The sequence below is a fragment of the Peromyscus eremicus genome, chromosome 6 (genome assembly GCF_949786415.1).
Source record: "Peromyscus eremicus chromosome 6, PerEre_H2_v1, whole genome shotgun sequence".
Classification (NCBI taxonomy): Eukaryota; Metazoa; Chordata; class Mammalia; order Rodentia; family Cricetidae; genus Peromyscus; species Peromyscus eremicus.
The window spans coordinates 115,868,029-115,888,353 of record NC_081421.1 but is presented as its reverse complement, the minus strand read 5'-3'; the positions used below and the strand labels follow the sequence as shown (position 1 = coordinate 115,888,353).

The 20,325-nt window shown below is 39.4% G+C and overlaps 1 protein-coding gene across 1 annotated transcript in view; it reads right to left on the bottom strand.

The window, feature by feature from the left end:
* Positions 1-20,325, bottom strand: part of Col24a1 (collagen type XXIV alpha 1 chain) — a 293,451-nt gene that overhangs the window by 192,225 nt on the left and 80,901 nt on the right. The window contains exon 20 of the mRNA XM_059266384.1: positions 628-681. Coding sequence (XP_059122367.1) covers positions 628-681 — 54 coding nt within the window. The remainder of the gene's footprint in view (positions 1-627; positions 682-20,325) is intronic.

Genomic DNA, 20,325 nt, shown 5'->3' with positions numbered 1-20,325 from the left:
CTTGATACTGAAACTTTTGATGCTGAATCCCTGGCACACACAGAGCAGCATCCTTGTGCACACACAGAGCAGCATCCTTGTGCACACACAGAGCAGCATCCTTGTGCACACACAGAGCAGCATCCTTGTGCACACACAGAGCAGCATCCTCGCGCACACACAGAGCAGCATCCTCACGCACACCAGAGCAGCATCCTCGCGCACACCAGAGCAGCAGTAACTGGAGTGAGGACACTTTGGTTTCTCCAGGTGCCTTGTGTTACATCAAGGCTCTGGGATACCACAGGCTTTCTTATACGGTAAGAGTGGGCATTTTATCAGTGTTGAAGTGTTCCAGTCATCAGAAATTTCTCTCTTATTTTCTGTCCACTATGACTTTTAAGAAATGTTCTCATTTTTGTTGTCTCTAAAACACCCTTTGGACTGATATCTATGATTTTCAAATATTATCCCTCTAGTAACTATAACGAACTTAGAAAATCATTTAGAACTGACTGGATTCTGAACTCAAAATGCTTAATTACTGATAATTCTGATATTCTTAAGATCTTTTTCTACACATATTATGAATTTAAATGAGAAAACTCTAGATATCTACATCCAGTATGGTTTTTATTTGCTTTTTACCTTTGGTCCTTCAGGTCCATTTTGTCCAGGAATCCCAATATCTCCTGGAAAACCCTGGTGGACATAAAAAGGTAGAGAGTTTATTCCACAGCAAATTACTTTAAATTTATTAAGCATATAAAACCCTCCTTTGTCTGTATCCCATGCCCAGTTAAAACAATTTATATTCTTCAAAACTCAGTGTTAATGATTATTAGACAATTGTTCCATAGTAGGATAAAAACTCGGTATCCTAAAACAAGAAAATTTACTTTATTAATGAGTCACAGTCTCCAGGCTTAAAGAAATCACTGTGGTCCTGTCTAAGAGAAGGAGAAGAATAACACACCCTTCCAATGTCATACCAGACATTGAACTATCAAACAATAAAGTAATGCACTTTGTAAGACTCACTGTTCACTGTTTGGTTACAATGAACTTTTGTTAAGTGCAGACACAGTCTACTTCTATCTAGTAAAAAATCATCACCTTATGTATAGGATGTCAATGTGCTTTGCGTCAAACCTACCTATCTATCATAGAATCCCTGACTTGATTGCCTATCCTTAGCTCCTCTAAGTATATTTTTACATTGTCTCTTTATTATCTAATTAATTAGCTTAAGAAAATTTTATCTGTGTATGTATTTGCATCAGAATCATAATTTCACCTTTGGAAACTATATTAGCAGTCTAAAGTACTTGGTTCCCAAAATGAAATGCATCATAGTGTTAACTAAAGTTCATGCTGGGAAAGGCCTGGCCTGTTGCTCTAAAATGGTGAGGTTGAAACTTCTGCTGATATAATGAATTAGAACACAGTACCTCATGCTCAATTTCAAACAACATCATCATCACTAGGCTTTCCTTTATTGATTTAGTCACAATGAAGAAAGTCCATTTCTAGTTAGAACATGTGTACTCTGGCAATTTATATCCCAGATTAAAATTTTGGATTATGTGGAGGAGATTTGTGGCAAAAGACAAAAAAGGTATGTACCTAAAGGATTTACCACAAGGTTTGATTTCCAAGGGTCATGGAATAGTGAACACAGATATATGGATTTTTTTAACTGATCAAAAGGAACCAGGTAAACTATGCTAGCATTTATATTCATGCATATGTAAAATTGTATTTACCTAATTTCAAGCCTTCTCTCTTGAATAGATTATATTTACTGGCCTTGAAGCAATATACCTGTCTTCTAGTTCTTGCTGAAACACTTGCTCATTGAACTCCATGTACTCCATAAATCCTCTACTCTGTTCCCTCACTCTGCATCCACTACTTGAGTGAATATTACCTGGTGTTCCAAGCCAAAGGGACTTATACTCTCCCTTTAAATATTTCTTTCTCTTCTCCTAAAACTCTCACACAACAAAATAAGTTAACAGTGTCTTGTCTTGTTTTATTTTTCATGTAAGATTGTAAACACCTTGGGTTACTTCATGTGTTTTCCACTCTCATACTCCCAGCAAGTACTATGACATCTGCTGTGCAGTAATTGCTTTTAAAAGTTTTGTTGCTGTTGTTATTGTTGAGTGACTGACTTATTTCTTTTGAAAAAGAGGACAGCATGTACTGTGGCTACTTGCATCCTGGGTCTCCATTTACAACCACTCAGAACACTGGCTCAGAGCACCCTCATGGCTACATTCGTGACTTGTCCATTATCCAGATGACCCCAGAACACGTTATCATACCAGCAATCAAGAAAGCTATCAGAAGCATTGAAACTAGGGCCATTTGAAAAATAACTCTTAAGGAGCTTGGATAAGATTCTACAAGCCAAATATTTGGGGGAAAGAAATCTTTTTCAATGGGGAGAAAAATTGGATTAAATTTAACCACAATAAATATATTTAAATTTGTAAGTTCAAATACTTCTATACCATGTATAGAAGATAAATGGAAGCTAACTCATTACCTGGAAAGTGATAACAAAAATTAACAATTAAGCATTCATTTGCCTTTGCTTATATTCTATACAACTTCCATCCAAATAGTAGGTAAGAGTATGCAATCTTCTCCCAAAGTAGATAAGGGCATTCCAGCCCTTTCCACAAAGAAATGACAAAGCATGAAAATCTGTTTTTCATCCCCTCAAATTATCTCATGGACTTGGCATTGTGTTTAGACCTACAGTAACACCCCACACACATGCACACACAAAAGGATGACAAAGCATGTTCTTACTGATGGAAGAACACAGGATGACCCGCTGCCTTGCCCAAACAAGCAAAAGAAACCTCAATATGATCAGGACTCTGTCATGAGACTAGCAATTTTCAAGAAAAACACAAATCAAGGAACATGCAAAACTACACTATGGGACTATAATCAACACAGACTGTGGAAGATGCTATAAGTTAAGTGGCTGAGTGCTTCACAGCTAAATTATAAGGGAGAGAAGAATGGGGAGTGAACTTGGAGACCAAAAGACACAGCAAATTTAAAAACAAAAGCAAGACTCAAGAAGGCTTTGGGTGCCAGCAAGCGATTGTACTCTAACCTAACAGTACTTACAAGGAAATGTGTCTGAAATGGGTGTGTGATACACATTTGTTGTACAGTCTCTTGTGGTTGTGATTTATTTTACAATAAAACTGACAAAATTAGTGAGGTAATCCCAGTTAAACATGGGGTATCTGATATGTGTGAACCTGCACCTGCACCCTTTGTGGGTCCAAATATCAACAGGATACATGAAAAGACTTGAGGTACGACAGACAAAGAGGTCACCAGCTCAAACCTCATACTAGAGTTAAGCAAGTCGAATGTTTCAAAATTAAGAGTTTACTGAAAATCTCAGAAGCATGTCAGCACAATTATTAATAGAAAAAAAAAAAACTCTATTCCTTCCCACATGGGCAAGCTTAGAAAATTGGCCAAAAACCATTTTCATTTTAAATATTCATAGCTGGACTACTCCCAAGTAAAGAGCTTGCCATTTAAATAATATATTAAAAAACAGAGTTAACTGGATCAGCTGAGCTTTAGTGATAACAACCAGAAAGGAACTTTTTAATGTTTAAATTTACTGCTCAATTTGTAAAGCCAACGATGGGACATGGATATGTACGCTAAACAGTGAAATGTCAGAGACTTTACACACTAAAAAATTAAAGTATATCCTTAGGGTCAAAACTTATTTTTAAAAATCATAGTGGCAGACAAATCTACAATAAGAAAAATAAGGAACAAAAATCTGGTAAGGATGTCCCGACTCATTGCTTTAAATTTAAAATAACATTAACAAGTCAGAAGATTTTCCTCCCACAAACAGCTTCACTGTTTCTGTTAAGTCTTCACATCACACTTGAAAGCATGATACCTTAGTGAGGAGGAGAGGGAGGAGAGGGAGGGGGAGAAAGGGGAAGAGGAGAAAAGGGAGGGGGAGGAGGAGGAGGAGGGGAGAGGAGGAGGAGGAGGGGGAGGAGGAGGAGGGGGAGGAGGGGGAGGAGGAGGAGGGGGAGGAGGGGGAGGAGGAGGAACAGCCTGACTTCTGGTGCTTTCTTTTTTTTTTTTTTGGTTTTTCGAGACAGGGTTTCTCTGTGTAGCTTTGCGCCTTTTCCTGGAACTCACTTGGTAGCCCGGGCTGGCCTCGAACTCACAGAGATCCACCTGGCTCTGCCTCCCGAGTGCTGGGATTAAAGGCATGCGCCACCACCGCCCGGCCTGGTGCTTTCTTAACAGAAAGTCTGATCAAAATTGTTACTGAGAAGCAGAAAAATGAAGTAGCTTTAAAAATAATAAGTGCAAATGTGGCTTCTATTTTCAGAGCCTTCACATATGTTTGCTGTACTGAGAGTGATTCTGTGTTCTCTCCAGTAAAAACAAAATTTTATTATTCTCTAATCACTCAAGGCTGGAGACTAATTCACATGCATTTTTATAGCAAAACCTGGGAACCAAGGCACTAGCAGATTATATTCATTTCCTAGGAAATCATAAAAGTGAAATACTGCCTTCTTACTTAGTGGTAGCCAAAAGCTCAAAAAACCAGTTTCTTAGTAAGGTAAATATATGGCATTTTATGGCTCACATTGACATTTCGAGTAGCTTTCCAATAGGGCTAATATATTTCTGCTTTTTATTAAGCTCTATATTTCTTCAATTAAAAATTACAAGTGGATAAATAACAAACAAAAGTAAATCTAATGGCTGAGTTAATGAAGATCAATCACAAGATGGAACGAACTGTATGAACCCCAAGGGTCTTATGCTAAGTGAAAAAAGCCAGACAAAAGAAGAGCATAAACTATGAGTCATTTGTAAGAATACTTTGGAAAATTGTATTAATGTAGAGTGATGAAAAAGGTATCCTATGAAGAAAAAGGGCAGGAAGAATAGAAGAAAAATAAAAAATAAAAAAATTATAAAGATGCAATTGCTGGCTTTGGTAGATACATCTGTTGTTTTGACTCAATAATGATATCATAAATTATCCATAAATGAAAATTATTCAATTGGATATTTCAAATATTTGGATTTTATTCCATACCAATTATATACCTCAATAAGTCTTTGTTGTTGTTTAAGGAATTGGTATTGAGTACTGTGATGGATAATACTGATCATTGACTTCGCAGTATCTGGAATAACCTAGGAGACATTGCTCCGAGCACACCTTGTGAGGGATATTTTGGTTAGCCTCTGGGCATGCTTGTGAAGGATTATCTTGATTAGGTTAACTGAGGTGGAGAGAACCACCTCCACTGTGGGCAACACCAGTCCATAGGCCTGGGTCCTGGATTCCATAGAAAAGAGGATGCCAGCTAAGCATGACAATTATTCTGCCTTTGCAGGTGCAACACGGCCACCCATGGCTTCTCTGACATGATGAACTATATCCTTGAACTGGGAGTCCAAATTATCCTTTCTTCCATAAGTTGCTTTTGTTGGAGTATTTTTATGATAGCAACAGGAAAGGTAATTAATGCAGGTATTTACATAACTGTTTGTGTGGTAGGCAACTGTGTGCTACGAGGTGAACATCTTTGGAAAAGGCAAAATTCACTCACTGAATTAGTCCTCAGGTAAGATCAATAGACTTTAGGTTTGGATAGACTTTACCTTATTTTTGAGGTAAGTAGTATACTTGATTATAATAATAGCTTGAAAACAAAGTGTATTTTAGATAACTTGGGATTTTCTGTTATTTTTCATGGTACTTTAAAATATTAGAAATTGTTCTAGATGATATTTAGACTATTAAATACCATTGAAATGTTTAATTCCTATAGATGTTACTTGCTACTCCTGTTGTGTTTTAAATACACAGAACACAGTATGATATGGATTGTACTTATCTTCTGAGTAGCTTTGAAATTTAATGTTAGTAGAGATGAATGAAGTATTTTATTTAAGAAAACAGTCACAAAATAAAATTGATAAAAGCAACATGTAGATTATGAATTTGTACAAGGAAGTTAGGTAAAGCCTAGTCTGTTAGCTGGTGTGTGTAGAGTATACTAAAGAAACGTTTAATAGTCTTAACTGATGCCAAATTAAAAATGAATCCTCTTGTGTGTCAGTGTAAACACATGTTACACATGTTTGCACACATGTGAGTGGCCAGCAGACACCTTTGCACACCCTTCCTCGGGTGCCATCCACCTGTTCTTTAGAGATTGGATTTCTTATTGGCCTGGAACCTGTAGAGTAAACTAGGTTGGCGGAGAGCCCCAGAGATTCTCCATGAGGTCTGGATCTCAAACTCGAGAGAGCCCCAGAGATTCTCCATGAGTTCTGGAGCTCAAACTCAAGAGAGCCCCAGAGATTCTCCATGAGGTCTGGAGCTCAAACTCGAGAGAGCCCCAGAGATTCTCCATGAGGTCTGGAGATCAAACTCGGGTTCTAAGCTTTCAGCACAAGCGCTTTCTCAGCTGCCCCATGACCCAGCCTCACTAATTCTAGTTTAGATAATTATACAGTTACATAGTTTCAAAAGTTACCCTTTGTCTTAAATAAGCACAAAGACAAAACTTAGCATAGCTTCTCTGGAGAGGATTGCAGCCTTACATACTCAAAGGAGAAGGAGCAAACCCAGCAGGAGAGCGGGGGCCTGTAGTGACTGTTCGATTTGAGCAGAGACCCAGGATCCAGTCATAGGATTTTGTTCCTCTGCATTTTAGGAAACATGCATCATGTCAGCAAAAACGGTGACTCCAAGCAGGGAAGTAAAGATATTAAGTGGAGGATTAAACTGACTTTTTCTGAATAAGAATAAGCCATCCAAAAGTTAATACCAACAAAGCATTGGAAAGGGCAAAGTGATAAAGTTGTTTTCCCGGCAAACTATAGGAACCAAACTCAAGCGTAGAGCAGGGGGCTGCTGCTAACGGAGGAGCTTCTCTGTCTTCAGGAAAAACCACATGTAGAAAATCTTGGCTTCTGCCAAGAGAAATGCAAAGTAAAGACCCCGTTGAGATATCTGGTTCTCTTTCATCCTCCCTTTGCTGTTTTAGACCTAAAATGCCTTCAGAACCAGATTGTTTTCATTATGAGATTTTTGAAAAGTTTTGCAATTGATTACTCCTCATCATACATTTTCTTCTTTGAGCAATTCTATGTATTGGAGCAGAAAACACTGCAGCTGACTCCCATATGTTCAGCATCATGAAAGCCCCGCAGAGAAAGTCCTCAAACAACAGACAATGTAATTCCTTATGATGCAACACATCCATCCCCAGTTCCACAGAGTGTTCATGCATCTGTGATATCGCTCCACACCCGTCCGCAGTTCCACAGAGCATCCACACATCTGTGATATCGCTCCACATCCGTCCCCAGTTCCACAGAGCATCCATGTATCTTTGATATCGCTCTTAAAGGCACTGACAAGGCCAGACAGGAAGTCCACATGTATTCTTGTAAAGGTCACACAAAGCTATATCAAACTTACAATTTTAAAACAAACCACCCTGTTTGTTACTTGCTATTTAGGAATTCATAATCAATAGTGACAAAAAGCAGATAGAATATAGTAGGCTGGGAGGAAATGCAAGGATAGAAAATGACTGTAAAGACAAGTGAGGAAAATGAGGGGTTTGAAGATGGACTATATCTCCATTCACTTGCTTTTGATGATGTTTTCATGATTTACTCTTACGTCAAAAATTGAACCATGTAATTTTTCAGGCGTAGTGGTGCATGGCTATAATCTCAGCACTTAGGAGGTGGAGGCAGGAAGATGTGGAGTTGAGGCTATCCTTAGCTACATAGTGAATTCATGGCCAGCCTAGGCTATAGAAGACCCCGTACCGGGAAAAAAGTTGAATTGTATAATTTAAATGTATGCAATTTGTTATATGCCAATTATACTTCAAGGGGGCAGCTAGGATTGGATGGCTTAGGTAGTCATGCTGTCGTGGTACCCAGGTTTGTAATGATTAGAAGACCTTTAGAGGAAAAAAACCTTAAGATTTATTTCCCTGAACTTCTTCCCAGGTAAAACTCAGTGAAGCTTGGGTTTTGAATTATTTCACAGGGAATAACAGCATGATCACTATTTTATTCATGTATTTAGAAAAATATATTTATAGACACTCAATATCTGCCATCTACCTGACTCATTAGGAATTTCTCTGCTGTTTTAATTAGTGAGCATCAGTCTGCCCACTTTAACACAACTGAATGTACCAGACACTGTTCTTGTCACTGAGTGCACTCTTGGGGAAAAGTCTTGGCTTCATGGAAATACATTCTGAAGACTTTATCCCAAAGAAAGTCTCCTTTCATGCATGAATATTTTAGTGTCAGACAAGGTGTGTGTGCAGCAAAACAAAGCCCATTTATAATGCTGGAAGCAGTCATGGACCTAGGGCCCACAGCTTTATATTCTCTTTTGTTTTCCTTTCCAAATAAATTTATTGCTCTTTGAACTACATAGACATACATTTAGGCCTCATTGAGAAGAACATACCAGCTCCAGTTTCTACAACCATGCACTATATTGCCAGCTCAATGCCATGTGGTCTATGATGCCCCTCAGGGTTTGCCTCAGCTAGATTTGGTAGTGTGTTTAAATCTTGCAGGTCTTTGTTAATATGGTGTGCTAGTCAGAGGCCTTTAGAGCAGCAGTTCTCAACCTGTGCGTCGTGACCCCTGTGGGAGTTAAATAACCCTTTTACAGGGGTTGCATATCAGATATCCTACATATCAGATATTTATATTACAATTCATAACAGTAGCAAAATTACAGTTATGAAGTTGCAACATAAATAATTTTATGGTTGGAGTCATCACAACATGAGGAACTGTAGTAAAGGGTCTCAGCATTAGGAAGGTTGAAAACTGCTTTAAAGGAACACACACACACATACATACACAAATACATATGTATATATGATTTGTTAGAATGGCTTACAGACTGTAGTCTAACAATGGCTGTTTACCAATGGAAGGTCCAAGAATCCACTAGTTGTTCAGTCCATGAGGTTGGATGTCATCTTCAGTATATGCTGGAATCCTGATGAGGTAGGCTCTAATGCTAGCAAATGAATGGACACACTAGCAAGAGCGAAAGCAAGCAGGCAAAGAGAGAGCAAGCTTCCTTCTTCCATGTCCTTTATTTAGGCTACCATCAAAGGTGTGGCCCAGGTTAAAGGTGGATCTTCCTACCTCAAAAGATCTGGATTAAAAGTGGGTCTTCTCACTTCAAATGATTTAATTAATTAAAAATCCCTCTGGTATGTCTAGCCACTTGGGCGTTAGTTAATTCCAGATGTGGAATTATCATTGACAACTAATAGCTATTGCTAGCCAAGAATAGCCATCCCGATGGCTCTTTAGTACCAGGCATGCTATATCATGATCAAGAGTATGTTTCTCCATTCCGGTACAATGTGTGCTCATAAGGGAGATAGTTGTACCTCAACTAACTTTATTCCTCCAACATAACAACCACTCATTTATTTCTCACATGAATCTTCCACTCCTGTGTATATCATACTTTTCCCAACAAGAATATGCATCTTTTTCAAAGTATGGGTGATATGTTAAAATATATTCTGCAATATTCATTGGGTATAGCTAAGGGCATAGTAGAAACTCAATAAATATGTTTTTATTTGATGGTTTAATCGCATGTACTCTTTTAATACCACTTTAATCATGTGTGTGTGCGCGCATGCATGCATGCACACATGCACACACACTGTGGGTGTGAGGATGTGAGTGCAGTGCACACAGAAGATGGAAGAGAGCATTGGATCCTCTGGAACTGGAATTACAGGAAGTTGGTTGTAAGCTGCTGTTTGTAGGTCCTGGAAACAGAACACAGGTCCCCTGAAAAAGCAGCATGCATTCCTAACCACTGAGCTATCTCCCTAGTCTCTATTAGCACCATTTTTAAAATGACAACTAAAGAAAAAACATTCTTAATCAAATCCAAATCATCAAAGATATCAAGGAAGTAATTGACTTAAGTGAAAGGAATCCATTACATGAATATAATCATTAACATAGTAGCCACAGGCTGGTGCTGGCTTATTCTAGTTGAGTCTATTGAAACAGTGAAATGAACATGCAATAGAATGCCTCTATTTGATATGAACAGACTTGCCAAACTATTCTTGGTTTCAAATGAAGACCACCCGGATGGACAAAGAGGACCCACTACTTGGCCCCGTTCCTGGATTAGTGGTCTTGACTCACTTTTGGGATAAGTAGCTGGCCCCACTTACTAAAACCAGCATCACAAACTCAAATACTTGGCAAGAGCAACAGCCCAGGGGACTTAACAGCTGAATCAACAAACACCCTCAGTCTCCTGCTACCATCTTAGAGCCTGTGTGTGAGCTGTGCTCAAGATTGATGCTACTATGCCTAGAGAAACTGCAAAATTTCCTGAATATCACATATATTTCTATTAAAAGCATACCTGTAATACTACTCTCTGAGGAACAGAAATGCACAGATCTCCATGTCATTATTACAGTGATTTCATAACTTGAAGGAACTAAGTCAAACATTAAGAATAGATATGTTTTGAGCGTTTTAAGGGGATTTTTATCCAGATAACCTTTATCAAGGGACAGTTCCCATGAATGCTGATGGTAAATACCAACACTCATGACGGCTTCCGAACTCTTGGCTTTTATCAACTACACCTAGGACTCGGAGCTTTCTGTCTGGAAGGAACTCGTAAGAACTGTGGGCCAGTCCTTGAGCAGATACCTGGTCTCATGATATGATTAACTTCAGGAGTATTGAATTTTCCAGTCATCCACGGACTTTCCCTTGCTCAATATGTGACACTGGGGATGGGATAATCAGAGACTTTTTGTTATCTTAGTTTCAGGTGTCCATTCCACGTTGAAATGGAGATGTCTTTGAGAGGGAAATATTTCACTTTTAAATATCAATCACTTACTGCTCAGAATGAAACCTCTTTATCTGGTCCTTCACTAAAAACAGGCTGTAACTGAAGGGCAAATTATACAAAGGAAAAGAGCATGGGGGTTGTTTGAGATGGCTGAGAATCCATGCCCAAGAGAGAACAGAGACAGACAGAGAGAGATTGGGGGGCTAAGAATCCATGCCCAAGAGAGAACAGAGATAGAGGGAGAGATTGGGGGGCTGAGAATCCATGCCCAAGAGAGAACAGAGATAGAGGGAGAGACTGGGAGGCTGAGAATCCATGCCCAAGAGAGAACAAAGACAGACAGAGAGAGATTGGGAGGCTGAGAATCCATGCCCAAGAGAGAACAGAGATAGAAGGGAGATATGGGGAGGCTCAGGAAAGAAATATTTTTATTTTTTAACAAAACTACAATTTTCTCTAAAGACTAGTGTGTTCTTAGTCTCTCAAGGAATGGTTTGCTATTTAATTTTCATTTTATCAAATATTAAATACAATGCAAGTAAACTTTTGGCATATTGACCACTAATTTCTAAAACATAAATTACTTGAAGATAGGACATAATTTAATTAACCTCAGCATTTGATTTTTAGTGATTGTTCCTAAAAGATCTATTGGAAATGAACAACATATTAGATTATCTAAAGAGAAGGCTAAAAGACAGGAGTCTGGTGGAACTCTGAGTTTTGAGAATCAGTCAATCACACACATTTTCATACTTTTTAGTCATATATATTTATATTTGGTGTGTATGTGTCCACACATGCACGCATACATGTGTTGGATAAGGATGAGGAGGACATCAGAGGTCAACATTGTCATCAAAGACCTAAAAGATACAGGGATGGAGGTTGCTATTAGAACATTGTTTATTTCACCAGGGAGTGACAGGAGTCTACCACAGCCTCAGTTGCAGCTGCTGGGTCAGATGTAGTGTCGTTGTGACAACAGATTACTAAGACTTCCCATCTTTGCTGTGTAGTTACTGATTTAGCAAATGTATTCTTTTCTTTATAATTATAACAGAAAATGAAAAGTTTGTGTTCATGTGGGTTAGAAAATAGTCACTTATAGCTTTCCTGTGTTCCTAGACTTCTGCTATAATAATACCGTCTGAAGGGGTCTGCACTATTAGAATATGTTACATAACGACACCCCAACCCACTAAACATATAACATCATACTGAATGAAGAATACTCCAGACAGTGAGAATAAACCAGTAAGTTTCAAGGGATGGCCAATTCTCTGAGGTCTTATGAGTCCAGTGACTATGAATGTACTGCACTGTCTCCTACAGGACAAATTAAGCACAATATTATACATTGTGTCACCGAAAGGAAGGATAGGCCACTTTGAACTCTGAGATCAAAAATATCTATATGTAGGAAAGCCACTGTTTTCCATATACTGAGTACTCTGAAGATTGCCAGTTCAAGTGGAACCCCATGCAGCTCTGCTGTCAATGCAGCATTCCTGAAGACCCTGCAGCATTAGAGAAGTGGAAGATGCAGACAGAGGCAATACAGCTCACAACAATCTTCAGCAAGAGAAGTGTGCTATCTTCAGGAGTCAAGAGTGAAGTCATGTAATCCACAGCTGAAAATAATAAGATTGTTGGGAAATAACTCTTGGTGTCAGTAGGTCTTGGTAGAGCAAGAGTGCTTGACCCTTGAAGAATCAACTGAATCTACACCCAAAACTTCCCAGTATTTCCTGAATTCAATGAGAACTGCCAAGTCACAAATTGAGATGGAAAATTCTATAACCACAATTGAATACAAACAGGTCCAGGGGAGAGCACAAGAAAACTGCATGTGGAGATAGCCCAGACTTCCAGGTTAGGTCTCAGAGATGCATCAGACTGTCTTTTACACAAGACAGTACATGTTGTGATGGAAAGGCAGGACTTATGTACCCAGATGGAGCAGGAAAAAAGGCTGAGCATGATCTGCTGTGGGTTAGCTTCAGTGGTTGTCAGCTGGAGATGAACAGCAACTTCATGACACAACTGTGAGCATACCGAGTTACAGCAGGGAGGAAAGAACTGCTTAACAAGTAGATCTGTGAGCAGGTCGGCAGGTCATTCTTTTCCTGGAGAGACATGACCTCAGGTGGGATGGAGAGCTCAAAGGTCCAGGTAGAAGAGAAGTAGAAGAGAAGAAAAGAGGAAATAGCTACAGTCATAGAAGGGATGTGTAGGTCAGTACACTAAGGGCAAAGGATTTTGTATCACATACTGAGACCCACTAGGAAGTACATGTCAAAGACCAACTAAGAATCAAGGGCACACAATGTCTCATCTAACTGACATTGGCCAGCCTTTTGTCACTGGCAACCTTCAGACTAGATTGGGTAGCGTCTGAGGAAAACAGACAAGGTAAGAAAGACATGGGCTATACGTTGGTCAGTCTGAAAGATGGACTTCCCTTTGCCAAGCTGGATAACAGTTACTGATGATGATGTTAGTCCAAACTGCCAGCAGTAGAGACAAACTCATTTGCCAATACATCACCATCCCCCAGGAAGCCAACTAGCCACTTAGTGACAAGTGTATTACACTCGGTCCCTTGCCATTTCAGTGTTATCAGTGTCTTCACAGACAATGGGCGCCATTTGCTTCTACTGCACTTGGAACTTCTACTCTGCTATACAGAATGCCTAATCCATAGTATCTAATTCCACAGATCCAGCCTCTGAATTAGAGCCTTCTTCACATGGTAGGAGAGTGGACCCAGGATACAATCTTCTGACCTTAAGCTGTCTTGAAACATAGAGGCAGCCTTCCCCATTGGACACTGAAGCAGCCTTTTAAAGGTTTAACAAAAGTGACACATGATGTATTCATGAAAAACCCTCTATAAGGCACTTTGCCTCAAATAGTGAAGATATAAGGAGACCAAGAAGTTGGAGGAGGTGTGGTTCTATTTACCGTAATTCTCAATGATACACTGATTCATGTTTCATGTCACACAATCCTAGACCCTACAGGGTCTGAGGTCCTGGCATCCAAAAGTGTCTCTCTTAACAAGAAACACCACAAATTCCTGGAAAATTTAAAGTTATGGCTGCCCCTGGGGCTCTTTGAACTTCTTGTGGCCATATATGAGCAAACAGAAAGAAAAGTCATTCTCCAAGCATGCCTAACAGACCCTGAGAAACATATGCAAGGAGATGGCTTTTACACAATAAAGCAGGAAGGAAAAATGAAAAATTTGAAATAACATATAAAAAATTGGAGGCCTCCTGGGATGTGTTCTTTAGTTATGAAAATTTAGGTTAGACCACCAGTAAGATGCCTAGACCAGCCGAGGATGAGAAAGCATAAGGTGGCCATGGAGGATGGAGAAGAGGAGAACAATTGTGCTACCATGGACAACTGGATCGCCAAGGGTGTAGTCCCTCTTTTGAACTTAGGCAGATCAAGTAGACTCTACATAAGTAAAGATACAGCAAATGTAAATATGCAAAAAGGAAGGGCAAGCTTTTGTAGACTAGAACTTACATCTGACAAAAGTATTATTTTCTTGTCATATAAACATTAAATATTAAAAAAGTGAACAACCAATGGGTCAAAAGGAAAACAGGATCAAGTTCAGTAAAACAGAACGACAGCTTTATCACAATGCAATATAACCTCAAGTGCATATTACAGTGGGAAGAAGCCTGTCCAAAATGCTCTCTACATAATTCCAACCCCACATGACATACTGCCCAACAATGGAGACAATACAAAGATAACCAGTTGCTATGGTTTTTAACATGAATAGGAAGACTACAGATGAGGTTTAGGACAATGACACTATTCATGAAACTACAATGATGGAGATGTGCCATTATGAATTTGTCTAAACTCTTAAGATGTACAGCATTGAGTGATATAACATGCATAATATGCATGTATATTTAATCAAATGTGATGATCATTTCCAATTAAAACATAGAAATTGATAGCTTTTTTTAATGTAGTCAAATATATACATACTTTAATCCTGATCCCTGAATTTACATCAGGAGAAATCACTCCATTTCCAGGGAGCTTAGGGGCCAGGCAAAGTTGTACAGTATTTCCAACTCTGACACTGTATTAGTGTCCTCCTGAAGCCATTCACCATGAGACTTGAGTCAGAGGCGTAAGAATCGGCAAGAACTCAAATAGTGTGGGTTTGCAAATTACACGATGGCACATTGGCAAAGCCCTAGGAAGATCTGGTAAGTCTAACTCAGAAGAAATAGTAAAGTATCAAAATTTAAAATAACACTGGGAAATTAATGGTCTTTATGTGCATATGCAAAAGCCTACTAGTGAATATAAAGGTAGAGAAACTCCACCAAAAAATTGCATTGAAAATATAAAATTGCAGCCAGGTGGTGTTGGTGCACACCTTAATCCCAGCACTCGGAGGTAGAGGCAGGTGGATCTCTGAGTTTGAGGCCAGTCTGGTCTACAGAGTGAGTTCCAATTCAGCCAGGACTACATAGAAAAACCCTGTCTCCAAGAACCAAAGTTAATAATAATAATAATAATAATAATAATAATAATAATAATAATAAAAAATAAGAAAAATTTAAAAATTAAAAAGTAAATCTTAAAAATCATAAAATTGGAACATATTTAAAAAGAATTGTGCAAAACTACCATGTGGAAACACTGTAAATATTCCTCAAAAAATAGAAAAGGAGGCCGGGCGGTGGTGGCGCACGCCTTTAATCCCAGCACTCGGGAGGCAGAGCCAGGCGGATCTCTGTGAGTTCGAGGCCAGCCTGGTCTCCAAAGCGAGTTCCAGGAAAGGCGCAAAGCTACACAGAGAAACTCTGTCACGAAAAACCAAAAAAAAAAAAAAAAAAAAAAAATAGAAAAGGAGATTTGAGCAAATGAAAAGACAGGCATTGTTCTTAGAGAGGATGACTCACTTGCATAATTTTATCAATGCTCTTTTAATCTATCAGTGTAAACTGTAGCCAGTAAAAACAATGATGATATTTTTAGTGAAGCTAGATAAGACTGATGCTAAACTTTACATGGGAAAAATAATTCAAGTGTACACAGGAAAATATTGAAGATGAGAAACTAAGGGACTGTTAGCCATTAAAACATGCCACAAAGCTCATGTTATTTCAAACATGGAACCTGTATGTGGGTAATGGTGTAAGAATAGCACAGTTCACTGCACTAACTCAAGTCAGCTTTGTTTTTCCTGGTATCTTGTGTCATAGCTGTGTGGAGGTGAGCTAGGAAAGTTTGGCCTCTGCCATGACATGTCTGTTACATGCATGAGCTCCCAGCAGCTGTGGCTCTGCACAAGGTCAAGAGGGTTGAAAGTTCCAGCATTGAGGAAGGAGGGGGTCCTTTACCCCCACGATAGCTGGAAGGCCAGTGGCAGTTGATGGCTGCTGAAGGGACAGAGAGTCACTTTTCTTTGGGGGAAGGTGCCCAAGCGAATGACTCCACACATGGGCATATGGACAGCACTAATTGGACTTGTAGAGCAGAGAGAGAGAGAGAGAGAGAGAGAGAGAATAAAGTTGGGAGGCAGGTGTGAGATATGTTTTGTGGGAGTGGGGGAAGAGTTGGAAGGGAGGAGTGTATACAGATATGAAAGTTTCAAAAAAGTTTAAAATAATAAAACCTAGGGACTGAGGAGAGGGCTTTAGAGGGCTTGATACTCTTCTAGAGGACGTGAGTTTGGTTCCAGTACCAACCTGGCCAACTCACAACCACCTGTAACTCCAGCTCCAGGGGACCTGACACTTTCTGTTGGTACCCAAGGGCACTCACAGTCAGCTGCATGCACATACATAGTAAATGAAACCTAAAATCTTAAAAAAGTAAATAAAAACTAATACTTCCCCAAATGTAGAGTCAACTAAGGTATCCAGCCAAAGGTGTTTGCTTTCTCTCAGTCCTAGCTGAGAATCCTTCACAGCCTCTTGCTACTATAAAATTTCTGCCTTTAGGTCAAATTCACCCTGCCCTCCCAGAGCTGTTTATTCTCTCCCAGCCTGTTCCAGCTCCTCTCAGATTAAATGGTAACTGGAAGACTTCCATAGCAGAGCTTATTAGTGGCTTTCTTTCGTTACTTTATATTATAAACACTGTAGAATGCTGTTCCCGTGCCATGCTCTGTTGCACTGAGTGGTAGCAATAATTTTACAAGGTTACTGAACCACAGAGCGGACAATTTCCAGCCAGAGAATGGAAGAATTCTCTGCCACTCCCCAAACCCTGATATCTTCCTGGTCTGGCACCAGTTACGTTCTGTTGAAACAATGGTACTTCAGTGATGAAGAGCAGGAAGATTGAAAGTGTTTGTTTTCATCATAGTTTTTACTTTTTAAATTAGCGCTCGGAATCATGAGTTTCACTGTACGATTTCCATCCACACTTGGTTCTTGCTCATCTGTCCACACTCCCCTTAGCCCCTGCCTCTCTCCACAGCCTCCACCCTGCTCTCATATTACATTTATCCTAGAATTCTCTTCATCTCTTCTTCTTTACCCTCAACCTTCACTTATGACTTCTCTCTTACTATTGTCTAGACTCTAGTTCCCTGTCCTATCCCTCACACACTCACACACATAAAAATAAAGAGCTAGGATTTGCATATGAGAGAAAATGTGCTATTTGTCTCTCAAGGTCTGGGGTAGTTCATGCAAGATAATAATTTCCATTACCATCCATTTTCCTACAAATGTCATGATTTCATTTTATGGCTTAATAAAATTCCATTGTGTATATATACCACATAAATGTGGTTATTGTTGCTGTTAATCACCCATGGGATACCCTAAGTGAACCCACCTCAGTACTGTGGGGGCTGGCTCTAAGCATCTAGAATTCTTTCCAAGTTCTTTATGTGATGGTGATGTCCAGAGTAGTTGAAAAGAAAGTCACAGTTCTACAGCTGGCACCGTTTTATTGTCAAAACTTAAATTTCCACCGGACTAAACAAGTGCTTTGTGTAGTCCAGACTCCTAGTGCTGTGCCATCAAGCTGTGCTAACTGACATTAAATCACCTCTCTGTTCTCAGGGCTCTTTTTCCTCATTCTCTGACATACACACAGCATCCCAAAGTGACCTCCTAAAAGCATAAACCAGGGGCTGGAGAGATGGCTCAGGAATGAAGAACTGTTGATGTTCTTCCAGAGCACTTGAGTGGGATTCCCTGCACCCACGGTGGGGAGCTCACAACCCTTTTGAATTCCAACTCCAAGAGTTCCATCGCCCTCTTCTGGCCACATAGGCAATTGCACTCATATGACCCCTCCACCACATCTAATCCTGGCACTCAAAATATGATCTCAAAATAATGATAAAGGCCCAGAATTCCATTTTCTTGCTTAGAAATCTTTGTTTGAAATTCTTTTCCTTCTTCTGTGTTTAGTCTCTATTTTAGAATAATAATCCACATTTTACTCAACTAGTCAAGCAAATATATAAAAACTATGTTATAGCCCTCTCTCAAGAGTTAACTGAGCTGAACTGTGTGGCTCAAATGTTGTAAATTATATTCCTGTGTTTCTATTGAAATCATCCTTACCTTTCACAGATGAGGCCACTCAACCTCACCATTAACCCTTGGCTCTACCACATTTATCCTTCTAAGCAATTAGAGGGATTAACTAGTCTCCCTGTAACCCCCCTTATAACCATCTACTCCATTGTCATGCATACATCTCAAAAAGCTCAAGTCCCAGAAGTCCATTTTCTTACTTAGAAATCTTTGTTTGAAGCCTATGGGATAAACATAAACTTAACAACTAAGAACTTTTACCTGAGAAAATTCATGTATTATGAAAATAAAATCATTTTAGCTTTGATCCACTATTAAACATTATTTAAATTCTTGAATCTCTAGTTACATTAAAGAGTCTAAAATTCATGCCGAAACCTGAAGGGGCCGGGCCTGGAGACCCAAAGCTGCAGGATCTCTGTGACACAAGGCAACAACAGGATAACCAGGAGGAGTCCCAGGGAGGGCCCAGTGTAGCAGAAGCCAGAGGCCTCGAACCAGACTGATGACTCATTGCAATGAACACTTACAAGTATAGATGTGTGGACTAAAGAGAATACTGTGTGACTCACTGCGTCACACTACAGCTTCCACACTAGGACATTGGTGGATTTTTTTTTGTTAGTTTTTTGTTTGTTTGCTTGTTTTAAATTTTACTTTATTTTTTTTTTTGGGGGGAGGGGAGGTTGCAAGAGCAGAGGCCACATATGAAGGGACAGGGAGATGAATGGGATTAGGGTACATGGTGTGAAACCCATTAGGAATCAATTATAAAAAAAAGTCTAAAGTTCAGAAGAATGAGTATAAGTCCCAACTGCATCCTAAATACCCATCCTTGTATTCATAGATAGGTGCAGCTTTCACCCCCTCATCAAAGAAGCTTCTTTTTCTGGCAGAGGAAACCATCACAGGAATCCACAACTAGTCAAAACGCAGAGAACAGACTGTTGGGTGTCCATCACCGATTAATGCTTCTAACAACACGATCTGTACACCTAAGGCTCAGGGAGCAAGGCAGAAGGGGCGGGGTGCTGTAAGAGCCAGAGGACCAGCACATCTGCTACAAGACAGCGCCTCATGTCCAGGCCCACATGCAACACGTGTTTATGAGCTAGAAGACACTGTAATCATTAAATTGCCTCAAATGACCTTGTACTAATCCTTGAGAGACTACCACTAACATCTCTGGAAAATAAAGCAGGTGATGAAGAAGAACAGAGCAGTTAGCTGTCAGGACCTTTCATAAGCAATGTGGAATTAAAGATAACGAGGACAATGTTTTAACTGTTGATGAAAATGACAAAATTTCAAAGAAACAGGAAAAATGATCATCTTTGGATGATGAGGTAGTAGGGAAAGACTTTATACAAAAGAAGGTCATTAAAATAACAGTGATCCAAGAGTCAGAGCAGCCCTCCCCAAGACAGATGCTACTTGTAACTTCAGTTACAGCAATTTGCAGGTGGGCTAAGAACAATACTCGTTTAAAATAATTTCATTGAAATTAGATTCTGCATCCTGGGTGAAAGAAGTCAGGCAAATCCTCTTTGTTCCAGAAAAGCTTCCACTAAACTTGATGGAATAAAAGAGGAGAGGTTCATATAAATAACAAACTTTTATTAACCTCAAGCTTTAATTGCTCACTCAAAACAATGTCCTCAGGACAGCACCAGTATGCAGCTGCATTTCACACTCCACTACTTCCTTATCAACAAAACCAGGTGTAATGTAATGTTTGATTTTGATCTGTCATTAATGAATGTGTTGTAAATTAGAAAAAAATAACATCAGCTAACAAAAGAAATCACCAAACCCTGAAGAGTCGCTGTGGGCTAAGAC